General features: G+C 32.9%; 1 protein-coding gene across 8 annotated transcripts in view; it reads right to left on the bottom strand.

Moving 5' to 3' along the window:
• Positions 1 to 24,242, bottom strand: part of CHIC1 (cysteine rich hydrophobic domain 1) — a 284,937-nt gene that overhangs the window by 253,146 nt on the left and 7,549 nt on the right. For all 8 annotated transcript variants that reach the window (XR_013531806.1, XR_008478988.2, XR_013531805.1 and 5 more), the window contains exons 2-3: positions 16,085 to 16,139; positions 9,082 to 9,237 (exon numbers count right to left, since the gene is read on the bottom strand). Coding sequence is in view for 5 of the 8 variants with exons in the window: in XM_078364221.1 (XP_078220347.1) it covers positions 9,082 to 9,237; positions 16,085 to 16,139 (211 nt within the window). In the remaining 3 variants the exon portion in view is untranslated. The remainder of the gene's footprint in view (positions 1 to 9,081; positions 9,238 to 16,084; positions 16,140 to 24,242) is intronic.

Genomic DNA, 24,242 nt, shown 5'->3' with positions numbered 1-24,242 from the left:
TGCATGCTCTGCACATGTATCCCAGAACTTAAAGTATATAAAAAGAAAGATTTTGGCAGTTTCTCAAAAAGCTAAACAATTGCCATATGCTCCGGTAATTCCATTCCCAGATATATACTCAAGGTAATTGAAATCAAGGACTCAAACAAACACTTGCACAGCAATCTTCACTGCAGCATTATTCCCAATAGCCAAAGGTGAAAACAACTCCAGTGTCTATCGGTAAATAAGTGGATAATCAAAACTATAATATTTACACAAAATGGAATGCTATTAAGCTATAAAAGGGAATGAAATTTTGAAATATGATATGGATTAACTTTGAAGACTTTATAGTATATAAAATAAGTTGAATCTAAAAGAAAAAATATGGCATTATTTCACTTACATGTGGTATCTAGAATAGGCAAATTTTTAGAGACAGAATGTAGATTAGAAGTTATCAGAGTATGAAGAAAGGGAGAACTGAGAAGTTATTATTTAATGGTATAGAGTTCCTATTTGGGGTAATGAAAAAAACTGGAAATAGGTAGTGGTAATGGCTCCACAACAGTATAAATGTAACTGAGGCCTTTGAGTTGTTCGCTTGAAATGAATATGCATTCAAATACAAAAGAGGCACACAACTGAGTAAAAGCCTATCTGTTTGCCCTTACATTTAAACTCTGTCTACTGGATTGCAACCTGAATTACACCACCAAACAAAAATAAATTCCTTCAGCATGCAATGCCTATGAAACCCAATGCAAAAAATGAAGGAACCCATACAGAGTCATGGCCCTTAGAAAGCATTCAAAAAGAAGGTGGGTGGATCACCTGAGGTCAGGAGTTCAAGACCAGTCTGGGCAACACAGTGAAACTCCAGCTCTACGAAAATATAAAAATTAGCCAGGCATGATGGTAGGTACCTGTAATCCCAGCTACTTGGGAGGTCAAGGCAGAAGAATTGCTTGAATCCAGGTGGTGGAGGTTGCAGTGGGCTCAGATCACGCCATTGCACTCCAGCCTGGGTGACAGAGTGAGACTCTGCCTGAAAATAAAACAAAAAAAAAAAAGGAAAAAGGAAAGCACCTATACACAATATTCACCAGTTAAATGTTCAAGAGAATAAAACCCATAAAATAAAAAAGGCCCATCTAAATAATAGCAATTTCAAAATGAAAAACACAAGCACTCCCAGAGCAGAAAAAAAAATCAGTGCAATAACTCCAGCAATTCAAAAAGTCAGACTTGCCTACCAATGGTTGCACTATGCCCCCAGCAATGGATCTTAAACAGTTTAAAATGTCTAAAACACACAGAATTAAGAATCTGGATGGCAAAGAAGTTCAAAGAGATTCAAGAGAAAGTTGAAGTTCAGTCCAAGAAAGCCAGTAAAATTATCAAAAAGTTGAAAGATAAGATGACAATATTTACAAAGCACCAAACTGAACTTCTGGAATTGAAAAATTCACTAGAGGAATTTCAACATAAAACTAGAAGCATTATCAAAATTAGATCAAACTCAAGAAAGAATTACAGAGATTGAAGACTGAACTTTTAAATCAAGCCACCCAGACAAAAATAAAGAAAACAGAATCGTTAAAAAGGAAAAAAATCTCAGAGAAACATGGGATTATGTAGACAGACCAAACCTATGACACATTAGGACTTTTGAACAGAAGGAGACAGAGTAAGCAACATGGAAACCATATTTGAGGATACAGTCCATGAACATTTCCCTAATCTTGCTAGAGGTCGACACACAAATTCAAGAAATTCAGAGAACCTCTCCAAGATACTATACAAGACAATCATCCATAGAACACAAAATCTCTAGTATGTAACAAAAGCAACATGAAGAGGAAAGTTTACAGTGTCAAATTCCTACATTAAAAAATTAGAAAGATCTCAAATTAGCAATCTAACATTGTACCTAGAAGAACTAGAAAAATAAAAAGTAATAAAACTAGCAGAAGAAAACAAAATTCAGAGGAGCACTGAAAGAAACTGAGACCCCAAAATCTACACAAAGGTTCAATGAAACTAAAAGTTGGTTTTCTGAAAGGATAAACAAGATCTGTTGATTGATAGCTAAATTAACAAAGAAAAATGAGAGATGATCCAAATAAGCACAATGAGAAATGAAAAAGGAAATTTCACAGCAATATAAAAGATCCTCAGACACTATTATAAACACCTCTATGCATACAAATTAGGAAATCTAGAGGAAATAACCAAATTTCTGTAAACACACAGGCTCCCAATATTGAATCAGGAAAAGCAATTGGAACACTAAACAGAACAATAACACGTTCCAAAATTGAAACAGTAATTAAAAACCTACCAATGAAGAAAAACCCTAAACCAGATAGATTCACAGCTGAATTCTACCAGAAGTACAAAGAAGAGCTAGTACCAATTATACTAAAATTATTCCAAAAAACAGTGGAGGAGAGATTCCTCCCTAATTCATCCTATGAAGCCAGCATCATCCTGATACTAAAATATGGCAAAGACACAATAAAAAAAAATTTCAGGCCAATATCCCTGATGAACATAGACACAAAAATCCTCAATAAATACCAGCAATCTGAATTCAGCAGCACATCAAAAAACTAATTCTCCACAATCAAGTAGGCTTTAATTCTAGAATGCAAAGTTGTTTCAACATATGCAAATCAATAAATGTGATTCACCACATAAACAGGACTGAAAACAAAGACCATATAATCATGGCAACAGACACAGAAAAAGCTTTTGATAAAATCCAACTTCACTTCATAAAAACCCTTAACAAACTAGTCATCAAAAGAACATATCTCAAAATAGTAATCACCATCTATGGCAAACCCACAGCTAACATCATACAGAACAGGCAAAAGCTGGAACCATTTCCCAGCTCTTTTGAGAACTGGAACAAGAAAAGGATACTCACTCCCACTACTCCTGTTCAACACAATACTGGAAATACAATAGTTGTTTTTAAAAATCTATTAATTAAAAAATTGCATATTAAAAAGTGAAGATGAAATAAAGGCATTCCTAAATAAAAACTGAGAGCATCTGTGGCCTGCAGACTCATCTGATATGAAACACTAAAGGAAATTCTTCAGGCTGGTATTGACACCAGATATGAATTTGAATCTGCACATAGGAAAAAAAGAAAATTCAAAAAATCCAAATAAATTCCAAGTAGGATAAACTCAAAAGTGAACCATACCAAGATAAAGTAAAATTAAACTATTTTTGAAATTAAACTACTGAAAGTAAAAACCAAAGAGGGAAATCTTGAAAGCAGTAAAAAAGAAGTGACTTGTTAAGTACAAGAGATTCTCCATAAGATAACAGTACTTAAAGTGCAGAAATCACAGAAATAAAAAAAAAAAACCCCGTCAACCAAAAATTCCATACTGTCTATACTGAGCAAAACTGTCCTTCAAAAAAATTAAATTAAATTAAAAAAAGAGAAATAAAAAAAATTCCCAGACAAGCAAGGGCTGAGGGAGTTCATCACTATTAGGACAACGTTTTAGTAAATTCTAAAGAGAGATCCTCAAGCTGAAATCAAAGGATACTAGACAATAACTTGAGGCACATGATAAAACAAAGAACAACATAAAGGTAGCTGCACAAATATATTTAAAAGCCAATACTGTATTTTTGGTTTGGAACTATTTTCCCCATATAATTAAATGACAAAATAATAATTATAAATCTGTTAACGAACACATAATATATAACATATAATTTGTGATAACAACATAAAAGGGTAGGTATGGAGATACATAGCAGTAGAATTTATATACTATTCAAGCTAAGGTGATATTAATTCAAATTAGTGTGTTATAAGTTTAAGTTGCTAATTGTAACAATGAAGAAAATAAAAAAGATACAGAAAAGGAAATAAGGTACATAGTACACTAAAAAAAAATCAAACATAAAATAAGTAATGAAGGAACTGAGGAACAAAAAACATATGACATGGAAAACAAATAGCAAAATAGCAGAAGTCCTTCCTTATGTGTTACGAGCTGAATTATATTCCCTCAAAATTCATACACTGAAATCACAACTCCCAGTGTCTCAGAATGTGATTAAGCAATGTTTAAAAGAAAACTGAGAGCTGTATATGCCTACATTAAGAAAGAAGAATGATCTCAAATCAATAACCTAAATTTAGACCTTATGGAACTAAAAAGAGCAAACTTAACCCAAATATAGCAGAAGAAAGGAAAAAATAGAGTGGAGAGAAATGAAGTAGAGAATAGAAGAACAACAGAAAAAGTGAACAAGACCAAAAGTTTTTCTTTGAAAAGAAATTTGACAAACTTTCAGCTACAAGAATTAAGGAAAAAAGAAGATTCAAATGACTAGAATCAGAAATGAAAACAGGGACATTACTATCTCTCTTACAGTAATTTAGAAAAAAATTTAGAAGAGAATACTAAAAATAATTGTAGGCCAACAAATTAGACCACCTAGATGAAATGAACAAACTCCTAAAGTTGACTCAAGTAGAAACAGAAAATCTGAATAGACCTATAACAAGTAAATATTGAATAAGTAATCAAAAACCTACCAAGAAAAAAAAATCCCAAGATGGTGTTACTGTTGGGTATATGCCCAAAAGCAAGGAAATTCTCCCAAATATTTAAAAGAAGAATACCAATCCTGCTTAAACTCTTGTAAAAAAATGGAAGAGAGGAGATCACTTTTTAACTTCCTGAGGGAAAGGAAAATGAGAAATGATTGCTGAATGGATATGGGATTTTACTTGAAGGTTATGAAAAAATTCTGAAACTAGATAGTGGATGGTTGCATAACAGTCAGTGTAGTTAATGCCACAAAATTATATACTTTAAAAAGTGGTTAAAAAGGCAAATTTTATGTCATATATTTTTCCACAATAAAAACCACTGTGGTGAGTTTTAAAATGTAGACATGAAAGAGTACATATTGTATAAAATGTCCAAGAATGTGAATATGAGAGATAAAGTAGAGCAGTGGTTGCTTAGGGCTGGGAGGATTGGAGGGAAACTGGAAGTGACTATAAATGGTCACAAGGTTTACTCTTAGGATAATGGAAATGTTCTAAAATTAGATTACGGTGATAGTTACACAACTCTGTAAGTACATTAATATTCAATGAATTGTTCTCTTATTATGAGTTAACTTTATGTTATGTAAATTATTTCCCAATAAATTAGTTTTTTAAAAAAACTAGATGGTTGGCTCTCAAGTTGACCAGAAAAGTATCAAAGTTAGCTTATACCAATCACTGTACTTCTGCAGAGCAGATAAAGTCATACATTCAATACAATTAGCCAGTAAAGCTGACAAAAAAGAAAGCAAACTTATCAGCTTTTAGTATTTGTATGTCATAAACATCATTTTCTTACATATGGCTCAAATGACTCAAGTTTGACACACAAATTAAAGATTCAAAGATGGTAAGGAAAAGGCAGGCTATGACCAAGTTATAATAGTCTATGCACAAGTTTTATGCATGTTGTCTTTGCCCAAGAACACAAAACGTATTTTATGAAAGGCCTAAATTATATGTAGATTACACATAATTTGCTTAATTCTTGGCAAAACTATTTGTCTCTCATTGCAAAGACTGATTTTCTTTTCCAAATGGCATAATGTATGGATGAGACATTTGTTTCTATCATATGCTTTTCCTTCTTTTTATAATTAGCTACAAAAACACAGAGTCCAACGGGACAGTGAATTATAACCTGTATCTACTAAAACATCATATTTATGTTGTGAGTCGGAAAGTAATCCTTTCCTCTGACCATCTCTCTCAATTTAGTGAGTATTAAAGCAAAGCAAAAAAGGAAAGAATAAAAGTAATTTCAAATTTTGAGTGATAGCATGACTGGGGCTGAAATTGACTGTAATATCACAGTTGGTTCAGTGATAGATATAAGAACGAGTAAATGAAAAGCCCCATTTCATGCATCATGTAGCTGTGAACTCCTACCAGGGTCAAGAGAGGTTAGCCAGGAACTCAAGGTACTCTGAACTGTGTTATTTTTCTTTACCACCTAATTTGCTAGAAAAAGTTACCATGAATTATACTGCCCAAAAAAATTAAAAGGCAGACTATCTACATAAAAGTTATTTTCTTGGAAACATTTTCAATAAATTGCTACCACAGCATCTTTGTTATTATTTCTATTTTATTTTGTGAGCAAATAGAGATATGACTTCCATAAAGCTAGATACTCAATTAGAGATGGCTAGAACAAGATGTCAAACGACAGCCTATAGGCGAGATCTGGCTTGCCGCCTGTTTTTGTAAATAAAGTTTTATGAGAACACAGTAATGCTCAGTCATTTACATAGGGCTATGGCTGTTTACATGTGACAACGGCACAGTTGAGCTGTTGCAACAGAGACCTCTGGCCTACAAAGCCTAACATATTTACTATTTAGTTCTTTAAGAAAAAGTTTTCTATCCACTTCTAAAGAATTAAAATTCAGTGGGCTGTTTATTATACCACTTATGCTAATATTTCTTGTCTCAGGACTAGTCAATTTGATGTGAGAAACATGATGTAGTCAAGAGAATGCAGTACTAAAGACAAAAACAAAAACAAAACAAAGCAAGAATTATTTTTGTGGCTGTGCTACTTGCCATGTGACCCTGGGAAAGTCACTTCACCTTTCTGGATTTATTTCCACACCTGTAAAATAAGGGATTTGAACTATATGAACGCTAATCATCCTTCCAATTAAACTATTATAGTCTATAAAACTTACTTTACTTTTAGATTAGAAAATCAGTAGTAAATGTATAAAAGTTCTTAAATTATTATATTTTATATTTCTCCATGTAGACAAAAATCTTTGAGTTGCTTTAAATTTAATCATAAAACCACATTAAAAGTGACTAGTAGTATCCCAATTTTATAGGTGAGAAAATTTAAGGCTACAGAAAGGATAGTGACTTGTATAACGTTACCAGCATGTGCTTAATCTTTTGCTGTCTAGTATAGTGTTGACAACATGGCACATACAAAATCAGAGGCCATGAACTATAATGCTTACAGAGCAAGGCAGACAATGTAAATTGTGGTTGGTTTCTATGATGAACCAGAGAAGGTATGTTCTACTTAAAGGGAGCAGCCACCACTCAGAGCCAACTACTGACATATAGGCATGTGGGTCCAGTATTGCCAGGTCTTTAGATTTTACAAGAGGCTGGATATCCTGAATATTATTTTAAATATTCCAATACTTAAATGTTGGAAAACTGATTAAAATGTTTAAAAATAGAGTGGGTTGGATTTGGCTCATGGATGACAATTTGCAAATCTATAGTAAAGCAACTTTTTAATTTGACAGATTTGTGCACTAGAATATTCTGATATCTCAACCCTACAATATACTGATATCTCAACTTCACCATGAACTTTTATTACCCAAAGTAATGGAGGATAGGAGAGATCACAACATCAGTGTTATCGTAGTTTCCACTGAATAATCTATTCAAAGTGTTCATAGTAAAATCAAATGATTGAAAAAAATGTTTCTCTTTATTTCAGGCCTTCTGGTGAAGGTATTAACAAATAGACAAAGTGTAAACAGGTCATCAGGAAAAAGGATAGTCCTGGATAATACAGAAACCAACAAAACAACCACAACAACAATAAACAATCTATTCTTAAGTAATTGAGATTAGCTGTATTTACATGATGGGAAATTTGAACATGATTAATTCATACTGAGGCTTGTAAAATAATAGGGATGGGTAGCAGTTATTGATTGTAACTTTTAAAATATATGACAATTAAGAAAAGGAATTTATGTTGTCAGCTTTTTTTATTGAAAGCCATTTGAGAATACTGTACATGCTTTGACAAACAATAAACTAAGCTATATTAATAGTAAAGCTCTGACCTACTTGTGATTACCAATAGGATCAATAAAATGCTTAACTTTTCCATTCAAAAAGTCATAGAGTTGGCAATATTTCATTATTTGTCTTTTTGAAGTAAACATTAAACCAGGTAGGAAAAGAATGGAGAGAAAAATGATAATGAGTACTTCTTGGGAATATTTTTGGCTTTAATAAAACAATAGCACCACTAATTATTCTTCCACAAGGCACTATGATTTTGAATCTGATTTTGTCAGCTACTTATTATTTAAAAGTTTAAATGAAATAATTCATATGGTAATAGGAGAAACACTTTAGGTAAAATGAATTAACTTCCCTCATCAGCTTCAATTAAAATATTTTAAAGGGCCGGGAGCGGTGGCTCACACCTGTAATTCCAGCACTTTGGGAGGCTGAGGTGGGTGAATCAACTGAGGTCAGGAGTTCAAGATCAGCCTGGTCAACATGGTGAAACTCCATCTCTACTAAAAATACAAAAATCAACTGGGCATGATGGCAGGCGCCTATAATCCCAGCTACTCCTGAAGCTGTGGCAGGAGAATCGCTTGAACCCGAGAGGTAGAGGTCGCAGTGAGCTGAGATTGTGCCACTGCACTCCAGCCTGGGGGACAAGAGCAAGACTTCATCTCAAAAATACATATATATTTTAAAGGTATCTTCCCACAAGAGGAAAAAAACTTCCCAAAAAATAAAGTGAAATTTTAAAGAAGACAACACGAAGAGAATACTCTTAAATCCTTGACGAAAGTAGTAATGCTATGCTAGCATGTTATTGTAACATGTTTAAAAGTAGGGATTTCCTCCGCAAACTTTGTAGGTCACCTTCACTTTTGCCTTTCTTCAGATCAGAAGCTCTCCTATATACCCATAACTTGGAAATACCTTAACTTACAGTATCAGGTCTTTTAAAAAGAATAAGTAGCCCACTTACATTCATAATTACTTATTATTTAAATTATACTGCATTTATGTGAAATGATGGGAACCCGTATTAAGTGATAAAGTGTTCATAAAAGTTGGACAAATAATAATGTGCCTGTCCCTGAGTTTCCTTATCTCTAAAATAAAGATAGCATTGCCATGAGAATTAACTAAATTGTGTAAAGTACTTGAAAAGAGTTCATAACACATAGTAAGTTTTTGATAAATGTTAGTTCTTATTATTATACAATAAAACAGTTACTCACTCTTTTGTTGAGACAAATAACAGGCCATAGGCTGCAACCCAGTGTGCAACAACAGCAGAGACAACCACATAGCAGCCATTTCACATTGACTGGGAGAGCCTTTTTCAAACATGCATTCACACGGCCAATGCTGGTCTTAAATTCTTCTGGGGCCACCTACAAGAGCGCACAATCTTTAACAGTTTGTGGGCAGCTTTTATTTCTAAATCTAAGAAAAATGTTTATTACAAATAATTTAGGGAATCACAAATATCTAAATAGGTATATTCCCCATAAATATGTTCACACACTCATGGATGATGTTGAAAAGTACAACAACATAATTTCATGCTCACAGAACTTAGCCTGATGTTGAAAAATGATCTTCTGAAAGAACCACCAATTAAATGACTGCAACAAAATTGATTGAAAAGGATAACTTTCAAGCAGTTTTCTTACCAAATATTCTCATTATTAAGGCAGTATAATTGATAGTGTCCAGTCATTCTGACTAAAAGTTGAGTAAGACTAGAAGCATAATAGAACAATAAAAAATCCAAATACTGCTAGATGGAAAAGCAATTAAAATTAGACCTTGGCAATACTCCTAGATTACTTTGAAAAAGGCAACTTTCAAAACCTTTATTCCCTGGCAAATTTTCAACATAACAATTTTAACATTAGCCATTGTTTGAAGGGAATAGTTAGACTAACAAAAGACAATGTCTAATGATTGCATTCAAAATGACTTGTTAATATTCCATATAAAAAGAACTCATAACTACTGTAAATTTTCAAAGTTGAAAGATCTTTATATACTCAAGTTTAATTTAGTTACTATCACCATTCCTGGAAGTGGCTGCTGGTACTTCTCTGCAAACAAGGACAAAGTCAGTTCAAAGGCATGCACATGACTGGAATAATAAGATTTATATCAAAAAATCTGCTTGAAGGTTATACAATTCAAAAGTATACTAAAAATAGTTTGCTTTCAGTGAAATCACATTTTTAGATTACAAAAATGATTCCCCTTCATTAGAAAGCTGTCAGACTATAAAGGTTATGAAAGAACTTTTAGCATCTAGCTATAAATGCAAACATTAAGAAACTGTTAGGAAAAGTAAGCTGTTACAAAATAAAAACTGCATTAGCACAGTAGGAATAAAAAATATAGAGTTTTACTACTTTTCCAAATAAAAATTGTACTCGAGGAATCGATTCATTACATTTTTGTCTCTTAAGAGAGATGTTTTAGAATCAACACTACAAAACATACACCTATTAGCAAATGTTTTAAAGATACACGATCACAGAATTCAGCACTGAAGTAAGTTATACATTAAGTATATAAGCTTTATTAGAAGCTTTATTAGAATTGTTCATGTCACTCAGTAAGGTTAATTGCTTAGCCCATAAATCTGATTTTCTTACTAATATGTTAACAAACAACATAAGCTCAAAACTTTGTTTATACAGAATTTTATTCTCCATTTAGACTGTCAGCAACATGATGTAAAGACAGTCACTGTGTACAACGAATTCCAATTATATAACAAAATTTCTAAGTATGAAAACAAATTCAGAGAACTACACCTTATAATTGAAATTAGAAAACACTAAAAACTTAAGAGCACAAGAGTGCACTAAGCACATTAAACTAAGACAAACTAAAAATGCTGAAAAACAGATAGAGAGACCTGGATTATAGTAACTTACTAGCTATAAAAAATCCCAGGCAAAATCATTTAATTTTTCTGAGTTTCAGTTTCCTACCAATAATATGAGAATAATAATCTTTGTTTTCTATATCTCACAGAAAATACAAATTAATTCTTGGAAATAACCTCCTAACTGAAAAGCCTTGAAAAAGAAAGTCCATGAATCATGCCTCTGAGATTTGGAGAAAGAAAAGAAAAAGCTATCTTTTGCATGAAGTCTCACCTGAAAGCAATGAGTTTACTCAGGTAAGTATTAATATTCCATAGTTTTCCTTTATACTATATTATAAACAAAAGGATAACTTGCTTATAATCTGCTACACATTGAATGCAGATTCAATGTTCTTTAATTCTTCAGCAAAAAAAAAAAAATCAAGCTCTTCTTTCTAAAAACAAGGTATCAAGCTGCTATCTTAAGATTTATTCTCCAACAGAAATATTCAACTTTTTTCCTAGAGAATAATTGAGCAACCAAATATAAGTGAAAATAAAGGAAAAATATGTACATATTTAGCTCTAATCTGTAATATTACATTACTTCAACTCTCTTTAAATTATGTATCCAGAATCACTAACATATTTTTTTAAATATGGTAAATTTTGACATAAACTCATGCAAATCATAAAATTATTAAATCTGTCCATTTACAAATTTAAGTGCTTGTAATTAGAATTTACATTTATTTAAAAAGGACAAACACAGATGAAAAAAAAAAAAACTAAAAGGTACAGAAATGAGTCAGTTCCAAAGAAAAAAATATGTTTATAAGGAGCTTTGGAAAAGAAAGCTCAACTTCTACCAGGGATGAATAGTGTTAGAAGACTGAGGGAGACAAAAGCTAGGGAAGAGAAAACTGGCTTTTTATTTCAAACATTGTGAATAAAATAAATTGTATGCTGAAGTATATAAAACATGTTATAAAACTTGCCTTTTATTATACGCTTCTGGAATTGAAAACAAAAACATTCCTAAAAATGTGGTCATTTTCCTTCTTTCCTGCCAACACTTTCTTCTTTTTAACATATAATAGTCTCAATTTCTATTTTCTTACCATAAACAAACTAAAATATTCAAAGTTACTAAAAATGAGAATTCAATTTTTTTTGAAGTCAAAAGACAAATATATTGAAAAGAAAAGCTTTTATTAGAGTTTCAAACAACAAACTAAAGTCTGCATTTTGACTTTAAAAGGAGGTCAGGACTATCTTTGAAATAAATTTGTATTTGAGTAGCAGTAGAAGTCATAAAACAGAGCTAAAGACATAAGAAGAGAGAATTAGTCAACTCAATTTTAAACAATGTGAAAGAAATGTTTAGTTAACTGTGTAGAATCAGAGTTAACATTTTACTCATTTATTTTCATAGAATTGAGTGTCTCTAGCAATGAAGGTCAGACAGCAGAAGACCCTTACTTTCTAGCTGAGCAGTGGGTTGTAAAGAAACATTTCATTTCTTTTGGCTTTCTTGGAATGAAAAAAGAAAACCACACCATAAAGGTGGTTTAAAGGGTCATAATATTTTATAACAGGATGCAGGAGACTCTGTAAACAGAAGAAAGTCTAAGCAAACCCCAGCAGGACTGATGTGCCTTCTTCACTCATGGGGAACACAACCCTATCAATCAGTTGTCATACTGTATCACAATAGTAAAGGTTGACTTTTATTGCTTCCAATCCCTGAACACTGCACACTAGTCTCCCCATAACAGTTTAATTGTTTCAAGCTGAGGGCCAAAAGCTTTAATTTCTTTTCTAAAGTTCTCTGGTCACCAGAATCTGTGTGGATATACCTGTTTGATATGAAATAGGGAAAACAATCTTTTCTGCACTTAATATAAAAAGTTATCTTTTTCTTTGCATCAAAAGCATTAACACATAAGAAGCAAAAAATTAATATTGAACCACAGAGTTTGTCAAACATTTTTTTAGGTTTTCAGACTCTCTCTGCAATTTTGCTTAACTTAGGCAGGTATAAAAGCCATTTAGAATTGCATTCATACTAGAAGACTGATTTTGTAAAAGGTAGAGTTTTTTTCTACTTTAGCTATCACAGTTATTCATTTTAAGATGTTTTAATACAAGAGCTGTTAAGTCTGGAATTTAGACCTTTTTCTCCTCAGATGGACATTAATTCTTTTTGCCTTTTCTCTCCAGTTATCTGAGAAGCATTTTGATAATTCAAAGAAACTTTTACAAATGAAAGTGCCTATTGGAGAAAATTATCTCATTAAAGAGAAACTGAATAAAGCTGTTACCATCATGTGACTTTTAAAAATCACATTTTCAGAATTGCTTTTAGTGTTTTTCCCATCACCAAACACAAGCTAAGAAAAACTTCAGTTATAATTTATGCCTTATCCAACACAAGATAAATTTTGTATACTCTATATATAATGTACATTTAAATAAATATCAAGTCATTATGATAATGTGCTACAAAAACAATAACTTGAAAAGAACAAATATCTTTATGAGCAGCTCATATCCAGATAATTTAGGTTGTGTGAATGCATACCAAAAGCAGCTTATCATTCTTACTCCTCTAGTTTAAAACAGTCTACTACCTTTTAGGCCAGTGAAATTTTTAGTTTCAGAAGGCTTGTAAAGAAATGAGAAGGTGTGAAAATATATTCTGAAGATTTCTTGAGCATATAAAATTGGCCAATTTCACAAATGGATAATTTGTATGCCTGAGAATTCTATTCACTGACATATTTTTTAGATTATTCATTTTCTAGATTTTCTTGGACCTGTATTTCAAAGTAACACAATAGTAAAGTTGTATATAACTACCCATAGAACACATGCAGCAGCGTCAAAGGAAACATGAAGAATAAGTTTTTTACTGAAGTTCTTATAATTCACATTCTCTTTAATTCTAATAATGAATTTACTATCTTTCTACAAAAATACATTATTATTCAAGATATATTTCCATAGCTATTTTATTCATTTGAAAAAAACATTTATGATTAATTCACATAAAACAAATCTAAGTCTAGGCTGCTGCTTCAATTGGTAAATTATTCGAAATGATTAGGATAGGAAGGTAGAACATACTAAAGAGTGAGTCCAAAATCTCACACCAAAGGGTTCTTTGTGTCCTAAAATGTTAAATGGCCACATATTTTCTAAGGCTAACTTAGCCAGGACTATGATCACCTGTTAGTATTCTGTGGAATGATTTGATATTATACATCAGAAGAGACAGAAAAGGTCACCAGTCAAAAGAACAAATTAGTGGTGAGGCCAGACAATAGATTATTACTTAGATAAAGAAAAATTGCAAAAGCAATGAAAAGTTCAAAGCCAGTGAGTAGAATAAAAAGCAACAAGGGTGACACTACAATACAAGGATAAAGAATAGTCAACAGCAACTACAAACTAACATTGGGAGGCTAATAAGTACATGACAAAATACTAGAAATTTTATATATGCTCTCTTATTCAACTCTTAAATTTAAAAGGGAGGTAACTAGCAGCATCATCTCTATTTTTCAAATAAGAACTGAGGCTCAGAGAAGTGACTTGCCCAAGGTTACACAGTGACAGAACTTGGATTCCAACCCAGATTTGACTGCAAAACTTGTTTAACTACTTACTATATTCTGTCTCAAGCTACCTCTCATTTTTCAGGGGGAAAATGAAGTAAATAAAGTGTAGTGTACCTTTCAGGGTTAAATTAAACAGAATTTCTTATGATTTCAAAGATACTACTTGAAAAAAGAAATAGGTCTGCTGTCTACTCCCTCAAAGAGGCAGGGGGGAAGAGGCCAAAAGCCTCTAGTGATTAGGCCAAAAGCAAAGAGTACACAGTTGGAAAATGCATAACAAAAACAAGCAAATGTCAGTAGAATCATCTTATCTGGTTCTCAAAGAGTTTAGAACAAGAGACAACAAATTAAGAATAATTTAAAGTTCAAAAGGCAATATATTCACATGGTTTAAAAATGAAAGCAATACTAAAAGATATTCAGAAAAGTCTCATCCTTACCCTTGCCTCCATCCATCTCATTCTTCTTCTCCCATCAAAGGTAATAACTTTTATTAGTTTCATGTGTATCTCTCTAGAATTTCTTTATGTAAAAATACATTTATTAATGGGCTTACTTCTTCAATTTCTTATACATACTAAACACACTGAGTTTCATTTTGCTTTTCTCACCAACAATATGAGAATAATTGACACTACAATAGAATAAAAGCCTGTTAGATAATGAGATAATTTTAAAACATGACCAAAATCTATACTGACAAATACCATTATTCTAATACTAAAATTAAATATATTAAATTTAAAGGTTCCAAAATGCAAAAAGTTACCTTCCTTTAACCCTTAATCATCTTTTTAGCTACCCCAAGCATTCAGCTATTAACCATCTGGCAATGATTGAGTATTCTGTAGTATAACAGTTTTTTTCTCCTCTTCTACACTTCCTCAAGTAACAAACATTTGTAAATAACTCTTTGCCTTAGGCAGAGCCTTCTCCTTTGGGCATAGAAAATTCACATTATTGTCATAAGATGATCTTCCAAATATAGTTTCTTTTTAAAAATTGTATATATTTAATGTGTACAGCATGATGTTTTGATCTACATGTACACAGTAAAATGATTACTAATCAAACACATTAGCATATCCATCTCCTCACAGTCACCTTTTTGTTATTTTGTGATAAGAACATTTGAAATCTATTCTCAGCAAATTTCTAGTATACAATACAATATTATCAACTACAGTAATCAGACTGTGCATTAGGTCTTTATAGTTTTAAATCCTAGTAAATCTTTGAATTTGCTAGAAAATACTATGCAATGTAGAGGAACCGGGGAACAAAAAAGTACTTATTACAGTGAGTCCAATCTTAGAAACTCTAACTATCAAAAGTCAGAAAAACATGTAACCAAAAGTTTAATTATTTTCATATGTAAGAAATCATACCATATGGCACTTTAAAAATAGAGTGATACAGTTAAAAAATAACTTTTACTCTAAAAACACTGAAAATTAATGACCCAAATAAAAACAATTATAGCTACCTTTGCTAAGAAAAAAACATGCAAAAGTGAAAAAGCTGAATGGATAAATAAATAATGGCTAGCATTAATGGACAATGAATAAAATAACTGGTCAGAGGCTGGTAGCCATGGCAACAGTTTTCAGACACTGTAAACACAGCTTCCAAGTATTGAGGCCTCCTATTATTTGACTTCATTAACAATGATTCAAAACATTTGTCATAACAATGAATAAACCATAAAGCCATGCTTTAGAACTGAATAGTTCAAAGCAAACTCTCACTTACCTTCCCTGTTAGAACGGAGGGAAATTCAGTATCAAACTTGTTGCTCAAGCCAAACCTTCAAAATAAAGACAGAACAAAATATGTGCCACCCAGCATATTTAACTCTTTCCTTTTTATTTCTTAAGTTATAAACCCATGCATTTTTCTCTTGACCTTCTGATTTAAAAATGTGCCCTGAAAAATTTTTATATTAATCCAAACTTACAGGTTTTTAAAAGCTTAACAAAAAGCACACATTAAAGTGGGATTCTAACTCAACCTATGATGTAGGATTAAAAAATAAGTTAGAGAAACACATACAGAGCTAGAAATGTCAATTTTTAACTGAAATATTTCTGTTAAAACCTACTTTAGTTGATAACTGCTGGAGCTGGATTATGGGTACTATGTAGTATTTTATTATACTGTTCTTTCCACTTTTGTATATGTATGCAAATGTTCCTAAAAAAACCCTCCCCAACTAATACAGCCTTTAGAACTATAGAGTATGACCACCTGCGACCAGTTATTATTCAGATACTCAAAGTTTGATCCTCATGAATGGCTTCCACGTCTGTGCTCAACTAATTTTGAGAAAACAAATCCCAGACTTGAGAACTCTCTTTTCCAGGACACTCAGTAAAATCTGCATTAAGAAGTCAAAATGAATTTTGTAAGGCTTTGCTCACTTGTTTGTTGATTTCAGGAATAACAAAGGCCACTTCCTGAATGTTAGATGATACTATTTCATATTGACTACAATTTTACATTAGTGGAGGATAGGTTGTAAGCAAAAAGGAAAACACAATGACATTTGTTGAGAACTCCAAATGAGGTGGGCAATAACAGTAATGGCTACCAATAACTATGTACTTACCATGGGCTAGACACTGTGCTAAGTAAATATAGTCAAATGCTACATAACATGTTTCAAAGATAGAGTACATATATGATGGTGGTCCCATAAGATTATAATGGAGCTGAAAAATTTCTATTACCTAGTTTTGTCATAGCCCTTGTAATGTTATAGTCATAACACCATAATATAATGCATTACTCACGTTTGTGGTGATGCTGGTATAAGCAAACTTACTTTGCCACCAGTCATAGAAAAGTATAGCACATATAATTAAATATAATACATAATACATAAAATAATAACAAATGACCATTACTGGCTTATGTGCTTATTATATTATGCTTTTTACTGTTGTTTTAGAATATATTCCCTCTTGTAACAAAAGGTTAACTGCAAAATAGCCTCGGGTAGACCCTTTTAAAAGTATTCTAGAAGGTATTGTTATCACAGGAAATGATAGCTCCATGAGTGTCATTATTTTCCCTAAAGAGTTTCAAATGGGATAAGTTGTGAAGGTGGAAGACAATGATTTTGATGATTGTGACCCTGTGTAGGCCTAGGCTAATGTGTGTGTCTGGGCAATCATTAAAAATCTAGAGATAACAGATGCTGGAGAGGATGTAGAGAAATAGGAATGCTCTTACCCTGTTGGTGGGACTGTAAATTAGTTCAACCATTATAAAAGACAGTGTGGTGATTCCTCAAGGATCTAGAAATAGAAATTCCATTTGACCTGGCAATCCCATTACTGGGTATATACCCAAAGGACGACAAATCATTCTATTGTAAAGACACATGCACACATATGTTCATTGTTGCACTGTGTACAATAGCAAAGACTTGGAACCAATCCAAATGCCCACCAATGATAGACTGGACAAAGAAAATGTGGCACATATACACCATGGAATACTATGCAGCCATAAAAACGATGACTTTGTGTCCTTTGTAGGGACTTGGATGAATCTGGAAACCATCATTCCCAGCAAACTGACACAAGGACAGAAAACCAAACACCACATGTTCTTTCTCATAGGTGGGTGTTGAACAATGAGAACATGTGGACTCAGGGAGAGGAGCATCACACACTGGGGTCAGTTGGGAGGGGGTTAGGGGAGGGACAGAGGGGAGGGGGGAGGGTAGGAGGGATAACCTGGGGAGAAATGCCAGATATAGATGAAGGGAGAATGAAGGTAGCAAACCACCTGGTTATGTATGCACCTGTACAACAATTCTAAATGATCTGCACATGTACCCCAAAACCTAAAGTACAGTAAAAAAAAAATTATAAATAGAAAAAAAAGCTAAAAGAGTAAGGATATAAAAAATATTTTTGTAAAGCTGTGCAATGTGTTTGTGTTTTAAGCTAAGTATTATTTCAAAAGAGTCAATGACTTTATAAAAATTGAACAGTTTATAAAATTAAAAAGTTACAGTAAGTTAAGGTTAATTGATTATTGAACAAAGAATAGCATTTGAAAATAAACTTAGTGTAGCCTAAGTATACAGTATTTACAAATTCTACAGTAGTATACAGTAATATCCTGGGCCTTCACATTCACTTACCACTCACTCACTTACTCACCCAGAGCAACTTCTGGTCTTGCAAGATCTATTCATGGTAAGTACCCTATTAAAGGTATACCATTTTTTTGTCTTTTATATTTTCTCCGTATGTTTTCTATGTTTAGATACCCACAGTGTGATATTTGCTTACAGTAATCAGTAAAGTCACATGCTCTACAGGTTTGTAGCCTAGGAGCAACAGGATTAACATATAACTTAGGTTTGTACTAGGCTATATCACCTCCGTTTGTGTAAGAACACTCTATGATGTTCACACAACGATGAAATCACCTAATGATGCATTTCTCAGGAGGTATCCCCATTGTTAAGTGACACATGACTCTACATTACTCTTTTGCTTCAAAAGCTTTCAAGAGAGCTATTGTCATCCACATTTTAAAGACAAAGAAGCTAATATCCAGAAAAAAAATGCAAAAAGTAAATAACTTGCCCACAGTCATGTATTTCCTAAGTGGGGGAAATCAAAACTCAAATGTTGACCTCCTAAATCTTCTCTGTACTATGTTAAGTTTCTTGAGAACAAGGAACTATGGGTTATTTATTTTGCTATTTTCTATTACACCTAGTAGCATAATGGAATCTAATCAGTGTTGAAAAAAGTTTGTTGAATAATAAACTACTGTACTGTTTAATTGATTTATGGCACGTGGTTGTAGAGTCACTTTAAAGAAATGTTAAGAATCCAATGTCCTATTAAAACTTTATGTAGGACCTAGAGGAAATAGGAAAACAAGAACAAAATAACCCCAGAGCTAGCAGAAGAAAATCTGAGACCCAAAAAATCCATACAAAGGATCAATGAAACCAAAAGTTGGTTCTTTGAAAGAATAAACAAGATCTACAAAGTGCCAGCTAGATTAACAAGAAAAAAGAGCGGAGATCCAAATAAGTGCAATCAGAAATGACAAAGATGACATTACAACCGATCCCACAGAAATATCAAAAAATCTTCAGTAAGTATTATGAACACCTAGCACATGAAATAGAAAATCTAGAGGAAATGAGTAAAATCCTGGAAACACACAAGCCCCCAAGATTGAGTCAGGAAGATTTGAAACCCTAAACAGACCAATATCAAGTTCCAAAATTGAAACAGAAGTAAAACACCAACTGACCAAAAAAAGCCCCAGACCATACTGATTCCCAACCAAATTCTATCAGATGTACAAAGAAAAGCTGGTACCAATCCTACTGAAATGATTCCAAGAAACTGAAATGGAAGGACTCCTTCCCAACTCATCCTATGAATCCAGCATCAACCTTTTAGAAAAAGCTGGCAGAGACAGAAGGAAAAAAAAAAAACTACAGGTGAATATCCTGATGTACATAAACACAAACATCCTCAGCAAAATACCAGCAATCCGAATCCAGCAGCACATCAAAAAGTTAACTCACCACTATCAAACAGCTTTTACTTCTGGAATGACACAAGGTTGGTTCAATATACATGAATCAATAAATGTAATTTACCACATAAACAGGATTAAAAACAAAAAAATATGATCATCTGAATAGGCAAATAAAAAGCTTTTGATAAAATCCAATATCCCTTCATGATAAAACCTTAAATAAACTAACCATCAAAAGAATGTACCACAAAATAATAAGAGCTATCTATGAGAAACCCACAGCCACCATCATACCAAACAGGCAAAGCTGGAACCATTCCCCTTGAGAACTGGAATAAGTAAAAAAAAGTCCACTCTCTCTCACCACTCCTTTTCAACATAGTACTGCAAGTACTACTCGGAGCAATCAGGCAAGAGAAAATAAAAAAAAAAAAAAAAGCACCCAAGTAGGAAAAGAAGAAGTCAAATAATCTCTCTTTGCAGACAATACAATTCTATACCTAGAAAACTCTAAAGACTTGCCAAAAGGCTCCTTGAACTGGTAAAAAAAAACTTCAGTAAAGTTTCAGGATATAAAATCAATGTACAAAAGTCAGTAGCATTTCTATACATCAAAAACATTTAAGCTGAGAGCCAAATCAAGACTGCCATCCCATTTACAATAGCCAAAAAAAAAAAAAACCCTAAGAATACATCTAACGAAGGAGGTGAAAGATATCTACAAAGAGAACTATAAAACACTGCTGCAAGAAATCAGAGATGACAGAAACAAATAGAAAAACATTTTACACGTATGGATTGGAAGAATCAACATCATGAAAATGGCCATATTGCCCAAAGCAATCTAAAGATTAATGCTATTCCTATCAAACTACAAACACCATTCTTCACAGAATTAGAAACAACTATTTACAATTCATATAGAAACTAAAAAGGGCCTGAATAGGCAAAGCAATCCTAAGCGAAAAGAACAAAGTCAGAGGTATCACATTACCTGACTTCAAACTATACTACAAGGGTACAGTAACCTAAACAGCATGGTACTGGCAAAAATAAAAAATAAAAAACAAAACAAAAAAAACAGACACATAGACCAATGGAACAGAATAGACCACAGAAATAAAGCTACACGCCTACTACCATTTGATCTTTGACAAAACTGACAAATATAAGTAGTAGGGAATGGCTCCTCTTTTCAATAAAAGATGATGGGGTAACTGGCTAGCCATATACAGAAGAATTCAGCTGGACCCCTACCTGTCATGATATACACAAAGGTATAATATCCAGAATCTATTAAGAATCTAAATAATTTAACAAGCAATACACAAATAGCCCCAACAAAGAGTCAGCAAAGGGCATGAATACACTTCTCAAAAAAAGACATATAAGTGGCCAACAAATATATGAAAAATGTTCATCATCACTAATCACTAGAGTAACACAAATCAAAACTACATCTCATGCCAGTCAGAATTGCAATTATTAAAAAGTAAAAAATAACAGACATTGGTGCGGCTGCTGAGAAAAGGGAACACTTATACACCTTTGGTAGGAATTTAAATTATTTCAGCCACTATAGAAAGCAGTTTGGAGCTTTCTCAAAGAACCAAAAATAGAACTACCATTTAAACCAGCAATTCCGTTACTGGGTATGTACCCAAGGGAAGATAAATTGTTTTGCTAAAATGACACATGCACCCATATGCTCATCACAGCATTATTCACAGTAGCAAGGATATGGAATTGACGTAGGTGTCCATCAATGGTAGACTGGATAAAGAAAATACAAACCATGGAATCCCATGCAGCCATAAAGAAGGACAAAATCATGCTCTTTGTAGTAACATGGATGTAACTGGAGGCCATTATTTTAAATGTATTAACACAAAACCAAATACCACATGTTCTCACTAATAAGTGGGAGCTAAACATTGAGTACACATGAACATAAAGATGGGAATAGACACTGTGGACTACACGAAGGGGGAAGAAGGGAAGTGAGTAAGGGTTGTCAAAGTACCTATTAGGTACTATGCTCACCACCTGGGTGATGGGTTCAATTGTACCTCAAACGTCAGCATCATGCAATATACCTTTGTGATAAAACTGCATATGTACCCGCCAAATCTAAAAGTTGCCAAAGGGGGAAAAAAAAACCTCTATGCAGGAATTTCATATTGTCTTTGTATTATTTATGCTAATAACTCATTTTCAAGGACACAGTTTTAAACACAAGAACTATATATTTATCAGCTAGTAACAGATACATACCTGTACATAAATATACTATATTATGTATATTTAAAATTTATTTTAAAACAAATTTTAGGCCAGGCATGGTGGCTCACGCCTGTAATCCCAGCACTTTGGGAGGCCAACGTGGGCAGATCACGAGGTCAGGAGATCGAGACCATCCTGGCCAACATGGTTAAACCCTGTCTCTACTAAAAATACAAAAACTAGCTGGGCGTGGTGGCACGTGCCTATAGTCCCAGCTACTCAGGAGGCTGAGGCAGGAGAATCACTTGAACCTGGGGCTCGGAGGTTGCAGTAAGCCAAGATCATACCACTGCACTCCAGCCTGGTGACAGAGCGAGAATCTGTCTCAAAAAAAAAAAAAAATCCAAAAAACAAATTCTATATTTTAAAATAGTCGAGTAAATTAATTAGCTATTGAAAAAAGATCTTAACTACATTTAAAAAATCCTTCATTAATTCTGTTCAGGTGTCAGTACAATATGTAATGAAAATATAATATGCAAATACACATTCCCTTTAAGTCAATACACAGACACAAGAGTATAGCTCAACTGAAAACAAGATAGGACACCATTATGCATAAATTTTTATAGCAATCTTCATCTGCTGCTTGAGAAATTGACATTCTAGTATTAAACATTTGTAATTATTTGCTAAATTAGCAATCAATAATAAATGTTTAATATTGCAAGAAACATTTTATTTAAATCTATTCAGCTAGTTAAGTAGTGACTTTATCTTGTGAAAAGATGCAATTCATTATTACACAGAGTAAATTCTTATTGTACAAAAATATAGATGCAGTTTTCATTTTTAGAAAGTAGATATGATACATTTTAGGTAGACTTCTATTTCCACATTTTGTCTAAATGCCTTTCAGATGCAACATCAATAACATGTTCCTAACTTGATTAGTAATTGCTGCTAATTTAGCTTTTGCCAGCTGTCATTCCCCTACTAGATATCAAATATGCAGTCAATACAGACAGATATGTCCTACAAAATGTATAGAATATTTTTATTGTTTTTAAATTTCTTAGCTTTGCTATTCCCTCTTTTCACTTATCACCAGACGAAAGAACTCTCCACTGCTTCCATTTCCCTAATATTTCCTTTCTTAAGAAATTTTGAAACTTGATTTTTGATACTGTTATTTTGCTGACAATCTCTTATTCAGTAAATTGACACAAAGTGACAAGTTCATCTTGTCTTGTTTATTGCCAAATTCAGTGTCTTCTCAGAACTTTTTCTCTTGACTTTGTTTGCAGCTGTGACCCTGTTGACCATTCCCTTCCTAACACTACCATTTTCTTTTTTTTTAAAGTCTACATCTACAATTTAATCAGGAAGAAATGCTTTGCATTTGCATCAAGGACACATTTATTCTAATGGAATAAAACAGACACACACAAAAGACCAAGTACATGTTTTTAAAAAATGACTACATGTTTCACCTGGTCCTATTTTTGCTATTTGGACCATACTTTTAAGTGAATTTATCTTACATACATGTTAAGTCTGATTTATCTCCCCACATTTTTAAACACTAAATGAAGCTTCTCACAATTTCTAATTATAAGCAAAAGACTGAAAACAATATGGGAAACATAGTTTAGAAACAAAGAAAAGTTGAATAAAAGGTGCCTCCTCTATAACTCATCTCAAAGAAACACTTTTACTCAGGGAGGCAAACATTTCTGATCGAGCAGTAAGTTTCTCACTCACTCTGTAGGACCCACTCACTCTGCAGAAAGACCTACATGTCTTTCTGGTCTCAATTACAAAGTATGGGAAAATAACACTCCCATTCTTTCATTCTGCCCTCAGACTCTATGCTTCTTCCAAAATTTAGCATTTAGTTTTCTGCTTTTCTTTCTAAGCAAACTATAAAAGTTCGTCTGTATTTGACAGCTTTGACAATCATTTCTCTTCTAATGATCATCACATCTACATCTCTAGTGATATCTTTTCATATATGCTCTGGTCCCTCATCTTTAATAGTATACTGAAATTTTCTTTTTGGACATTTCACTACAAAATAATACCACCTTAAGTGAAATCTGTCTAAAATTAAATGTTATATTTTCTTGGAACCTGGTTCCCCCTTTCAAATTCATCTCTG

The sequence above is a fragment of the Callithrix jacchus genome, chromosome X (genome assembly GCF_049354715.1).
Source record: "Callithrix jacchus isolate 240 chromosome X, calJac240_pri, whole genome shotgun sequence".
Lineage (NCBI taxonomy): Eukaryota > Metazoa > Chordata > Mammalia > Primates > Cebidae > Callithrix > Callithrix jacchus.
The sequence above is the reverse complement of the archived record's forward strand: the minus strand, read 5'-3'. Positions and strand labels throughout refer to the sequence as shown.